Below are 6,466 nucleotides of genomic sequence, written 5' to 3'. Positions count from 1 at the left end.
AAGACCATGCAGTGCCGCCCATGCTGTGGGCAGGGCACCTCCCACTAGATCAGGCTGGCCCTCCAGGCATGGGGCACACCACACGCAGGACAGCAGAGGAAAGGGGAAAAGCAGAAATGAGGGCGCAGGAAGAAGGACAGCAGCCACTCCTCACATCTCACTAGCAGCGCAGAGCCCAGCCACTGTGAGCTATGGCTCCCTCGGAGGAACCCCCACCTTCTACGGCTGAGCAGGGTGATACAAGGCACAGAGGAGCCCTCTGGGCACTTCGGAGCAGCTGCCTGGAGGAATTAATAGGAAGGGAAAAAAAAAAGTTGCTCACTGTGGCTGTGGGACAGGGTGAAGAGAAGAGAAGGCCTTGAGACTGCAAAAATACAGACAGGAGCAGCCCACACATGGGGCTTATTGGGACAGCTGAGCTGCAGAGCCAAAGCTGCACCACAGGGCTGCCAGGATGAGAGTTAGTTAACCAGGTCCTGCCGAGGCCCTGTAGGAAAGTAAAATTCATTTTGATTTGGAAAACACTGCCTATGTAGAACCAACTGTTAGGAAATAGCAAGAACCACTTCAAAATAGAATAACTAACGGGTATTTTCAACTTAGTGATGCTGTATGATATAACACAGGTAATGGTTATTTAGAATGCACCACAGTTAAGGCTCCTAGGCAAGATGTGGCCGTACAGTGAAACCCTCTGAACATTTTTACGTCCACAGCCTCAAGTATCAGCCAGCTCTGGAAGGGTGAAGTGCAATCTGGTATCTGTGTCTGTCTCCTAGTGACTCCTGATGGAGATATTTTTATAATGCTTCTTCCCTTTTAACTCCAAGGTCTACTTCTTTGAGCAGGGCTTAAAAATCAAATCCCCTATCTGCTGACACTAGGCAGCTGAGTTCCCCCCTTTTCCCGCCTTTCCTTCTTAAGTCTTTGGGATTAAAGAGGCATCAGCGTAGGTCTTACACACAAGCAACTAAGAGGTAAAGGTACCTACCTGCCCCACACACACTGCTGGCATTGCTGACAAGGCAGGAGGCTACAGCTGTCACCAATCACTCCTCAGAAATCACTGCAAAAATATCAAGTGAAATTGCTGTGACCCCATCTGGCCATCTGACACTGACCCAGCACTACTGCTTCCGCACAGAGAAGGCTGCTGCTGAATGGCACCGTTAACAGGAAATGCCTCCCAGGAAACAACAGGCACAGACCAGGATATTAAAATTACATTTCGGATTTTTTTTTTAATAAAAGAATTAAAGACAGCAGCATTTGTCTGAAGAGAAACAAACAAAACCATTCCAAAGAGAACACCGACAGTCAAACATCAAGCAATCGTAGTTCTACAACCTCAGGAAGCAGTGATGGTGAGATCTCAGTCACGAGAGGAGCCCCACTGGAATGTGAGGTTCCTGGTCCCCTGAGTGCCATCTGCTTTCATGCAATGGTGGGTCAGGTTGTACAGGCAGAGGACCAAAGTGCAACTGAAGGGTTTCCAAAGAACACTGTTGAAGAGTCACAAATTCATTCTAAGCCTAAAAGTCTTTTTATATAAGCAGAATGTCTGATCAGAAATAGTTATTTTCAGGCCTAAGTATAGCACATATGAGCTCTAAAAAAAAACAAGCAGTGATTTATGATTCAAATATTCAGACTCCCAAATGTTACGAGCTGTATTTCCTTCTCTCTAAAGAGCTCACCTAAAAGTTTAAGTTTAGCTTAGCTATGAACTTAGATGAATTGTCCTTAACAAGCAACCACTTTCACACTGCTTTGGGAATAGAACAAAGTGACTATCGATGAGATGAAACTCATTTGCCTTTTGGAATGAAGGTGCTAGAAGAGCACAAGATTCTATTTGGCTTCGTCACTTTTATTCAAGTACAGAGCATCAATATTATTGCATGCACTGAGAAACCAAGCAGTTCAACGCCAACAGCTCAACCCTGGCAGAAACATGGAGAGCTTACTCACAGTTATGAGCATGGGGTATTTATTACAGACACAGCTTTAGGTGGCACACCAAAGCAGCCACATGATGAATGTTCTCTAGTCGTGATTTCCAGCTTTCCAGTCCTCTTGCACTTGATTCTCACTTAAGAACACATTTAGTGGGAAACGTACCCCACATTTTCATTCTTCACTTTTACATTTGGCATCCCTTTTTAAGAATAAATTTGCCATTTCAAAGTGTCTCCCTCTCTCTCTCTCTCTCTCTATGAGTTTGGCATTACAAAGGCAAATTAATGTGCTTCTTTATACGGAAATTAATTCAGTAGTTAATTCAACATCTCCTGCGTCCAAATACAGTGCTATAATACCAATCTCCTTCTCCATGCACTAATAAGATCTACTCAGACCCCAAAATAAAGTAACGTCAGAATGCCATTAAAAATACATAATCCCTGAGGTATGGTTTAAAATCATTACTATAGATCACTTTGTTCAGTCAACAGCTTAAGCAGAGCTCCACCACAACAGCACTCCTTTCTGCCTCCCAAAATATAAATTGAGAAACAAAATGAGCACACAGTTATGATCACTGTGAGCAACTTTTTTTTTTCCCTTTCCTATTAATTCCTCCTGGCATAAGAGATCACTGGTTCTGCACATTTGCCATGACTATGCTTGAAATGTCTTTCAACTGCCAGCACATTTCCCTTGCCGTCCCTCCCCTGGCACAGTCCTTACCCAACACTGCCTTGCAGTAAGTTTCCATGAGATGGTCTCAGAGGTCCTCAAGTTCAATGAAGGGTAACATCTGATGACAGACACTTCAGCAGTCAAACTCCTACAGAAATGGATTGCTTCTAGGAGACCAGCTGCACCAGCAAGTATTACAGAATCACAGACTTGGAGGGGCTGGAAGGAATCATTCACTCCAGCCCCCATATTACTGCTGGCTTCTTATAGGTACATCCTCTTCCAGATGCACCATTCTGCCCCAGATTGGACAAACACTTCTTCACATTTATCCTTTTCAGTAAGGACTCTGAGATGTCACAGGAGGTGCCGTGTTTGTCAGATTCTCATTTGCCAGACATTACTTAGCATCAGCTTCTCTAAGCCAAAGGCTGGGCAGAATTCATGTCTGCATTCAAAACATCACCTATTTGCTGTGGCAGCAAGAACAAATTGATTATTAGCAGAACTGGACAAGCAGCAGCCCAGCTTTCTCCCTGTTTCTCCATAGCTCATGATTTGAGGAAGACCTAAAAGAGCTCACTTCAACCTGAGCCAATACCTGTCCTGTACAGGGGCAAAGAGCTATTTCCTAGACTGCCCTTAGAGTCACAGTGGAAGACAGTGGCCTCCTTGGAAAATAGAAATCTTTGCACTACGTCAGACTTGCACAAGGATATGTGAACCAGAGCCCTTTAGAAGTAAGTTCAGAAAGCTCAGTGAAACCTTTAACTTGGGACCTTCCTTCATTTTTGCTGACATGGCAATAGAAGAAACAGATTTTCCCCTAATATCTCAAACGAAACTCGCTGAAATACCATCAATACATTTTCAAGCAAGTCAGCTCCCATCCTCCTCTAGAATTTTTTACACAATGCTCAAATAGTACATTCCTTAAATAGTATGTTCCTCTCTTTACAGTGTAAAAATTCTCAAAAGCCACAGAAGCAAAGTAAGATGCACAAGACCACACTGGGAATGGGAGCATCTCACTGACCAGTGTGAACGGGCACCCCAGCTGCATGCTTCTCTCAAGAACTGTGATAAGAGTACATAAATCAACAGAAGGAACCTGTGTTTGAGTTTGGGGTCATCTGTACAGTTTGTGCTCGTTTAGGCAACTGAATTTGCCTGAGTCAATTTACAACTGGCTTACAAACTGCACTCATGGCTTTTGTAAATATTTGCATACATGTATACTGTATATAAACATTGTGAATCTGAAATGACTTCACCACCAAGGTTTTCACGTGCAAATATACAATCTCCCTTAATTCCGTTCTTTATGTATTATATATAATAAAACACAAAAAAGAACAAAACCTATGTGTTTGTTCGTTTCCCCCTCAAACCCCTGCCTGCAGACTCTCGGAAAATAAAGATTAAATATCAATCTAAAGGTTCACAATAAATGAACTAATTAACTGAATCATGGCTTAAAACAAGCATCACTGAATCTATTCCTCCATTAAAGAGGACTAGAAATCCCTGCGTACAAAAAGCAGCAAATAGATGTTAGAAGTACTATTAGTTAAGACATCAGACAAAAACAGATCAGATTCCTGACTTGATACTTTTGTCTTCACATAACAACTCCATTTGGATGTTCAAAAGTCAGTGTGTCTCAAAAGAAAATACTGCAATGTGGTATGAATAAAGGAAAGGCTTTCAGTCTCAAAACACACAAAGAAACAATTTGTACAGACTGCCCAGCGTTATCAGCTTTTTCCAAGGATCCAAGACTGCTCTAAATTAAGCGTAGCTGAAGACTGTTGTAGATGCATCCAAATGTAGGGTTGTTTCAATAACTTAATAGCACTTTGATGACTGCCTTGCTCAATTCTTCACTGCTGAAGGAGGATCACAGTCTTCAGTTTACAGCAAAAAATAAAACAAGGCAGTTACGAAGATCATGTAACACAGAGCTCTGAAGCCCAGAGTGGAGGTTTACTGCAATATGGTAGCCTGCTTCTGGTTGCTTGAGCACAAGCAGCTGCTGTAGAGGTTGTTTCCTCCTCTATCTCTGTGCAATCTTCAGTTTCTTGGAATGGATTTTCCAGAAGTTTCAATACGTTTCTCACCTACAGAAAAAATACAGTATGGTTACAGCTTCGAAAGACAAAATGACGTAGAAAAGAACCTCAAACTAAATGATGATTAAGTATGTTGTTTTTAATACGCAAACTCCAGGCAAGCCAAATAGGAAATAGATGAAAAATATCTACAGAAATGAGCCAAAAACTGTAAAGTAATTTGTATCTGCATGGAACTCAAGCTCAAATAACTTCAAATGCAGGTCTTGTATATACAAATCCTTTTGATGTATTTCCCAGAATACACTACTTGACCCTTATGCTGAATGTAACAATCTGCAAATCTGCATGCTGAACTCCACAGATGAAAGCCAGGAGTTTTTAATTACACCATATAGCACAGCAAGGACCAGGTGGAAGTTAATCCTCAACTTCAAGATAGCAAAGTGTCTTAAGATCAGGTAAAGTTTAGACTCAGATTTTCAGTTCCTCTCTTTGTTCAGCAGTCATTAAAACCACGGCTCACTCAAAAACAGGACAAGCATTCCAAAGAGAAAATTCCCAAAAAAGACAAAACAGCCAGAATGAAGCTCACCTAGCATCGTGTTAAAGAGCAGCAGCACTACACATCCATGCAAATCTATACAGCTGTTCAGCAGCTATCTTACCTCTGAGAAATCCCCATTTTCAGCTGCTTCTATGGCATTCTGGGCAATGTAATTTCTCAAGATGTATTTTGGATTGTTGGAATTCATAACCTTCACACGTTCAGTATTCCAAGCATCAACATTACTGATGTTTTCTACTTCTTTGTGTAAACGGACTCTGAAATTAAGCATGCAGAAACGAGTTTGCTTCCAGATGTAAAAGTCGATGTGGTTCTCTGTTTGAAGATCTGTAGCTGCTTGTCTGTCATGCACTGCTCTGTGAAAACCTTCACATTCAGAACTTAGCTTTTAAATATTTCTCTGCTTGTTTATTGGTGGAATTGTTTCACATTCTGATGAAAGGGATGCAATACAGCTGCAGCTGTTTGATCTGGAATGCCTGCTAAAACTCTCAGACCCACTGTTAAACAAGATCCCAGCCAGCCAGGTGAGGAAAGAAGTCCTGACCTAAACTACACAGCAGAAACAACTAACAATCCACAGGACATTTTCTGTACTCACAGCCTCCGATTAACAGTGAACTCTTACACACTGGTTAACACTCTCAGTTGCCTGCTCCTCACCTCCATCCCTCAGTCTACATACTTTGAAACCCTGTTTTTTCATGAGACACACACATCATTCTCAAAGTGCAGAGCAAACATACTGCTATGGACACTGATAAACCTCACCTGTATTTCTCCAGCCATTCAGTCCAGTGTCTTTTATTTCTGCTGAGTAAATCATCTGCTGTTAACTGCTGCAGTTTAGAGAATTGTTCAATGCGTTCTAATTCTTTATTTATATTAGCTTTTGTTCCAATGAGTGCAAACAGCTGAGGATTAGACTGAGCCAACATCAGCATCATTGACAGCTGTCTGGGAACAAATGGAAAGAAAACACATTAGACATTAAAGCTGCAAGGCCTGTTTTTGCAACCAAGAAGTAGGTGTGAAAACATTCACAATAAACTATGATTACACTGTAGAAATTAAATACCAGTGTTTATAATTCACAAAACAAACATATATACATTATATATATATATACACTACATATATTTGTTTTGAATATATATATATATATATATATATATACACACACACA

General features: G+C 41.3%; 1 protein-coding gene across 1 annotated transcript in view; it reads right to left on the bottom strand.

The window, feature by feature from the left end:
- Positions 1–2,549: 2,549 nt before the first annotated feature.
- SELENOO (selenoprotein O) overlaps positions 2,550–6,466 on the bottom strand; it is a 12,951-nt gene continuing 9,034 nt past the window's right edge. The window contains exons 7-9 of the mRNA XM_010706172.3: positions 6,052–6,237; positions 5,381–5,537; positions 2,550–4,760 (exon numbers count right to left, since the gene is read on the bottom strand). Coding sequence (XP_010704474.2) covers positions 4,581–4,760; positions 5,381–5,537; positions 6,052–6,237 — 523 coding nt within the window. The 3' untranslated portion in view covers positions 2,550–4,580. The remainder of the gene's footprint in view (positions 4,761–5,380; positions 5,538–6,051; positions 6,238–6,466) is intronic.

The sequence above is a fragment of the Meleagris gallopavo genome, chromosome 1 (assembly GCF_000146605.3).
Source record: "Meleagris gallopavo isolate NT-WF06-2002-E0010 breed Aviagen turkey brand Nicholas breeding stock chromosome 1, Turkey_5.1, whole genome shotgun sequence".
Taxonomy (NCBI): domain Eukaryota; kingdom Metazoa; phylum Chordata; class Aves; order Galliformes; family Phasianidae; genus Meleagris; species Meleagris gallopavo.
The sequence above is the reverse complement of the archived record's forward strand: the minus strand, read 5'-3'. Positions and strand labels throughout refer to the sequence as shown.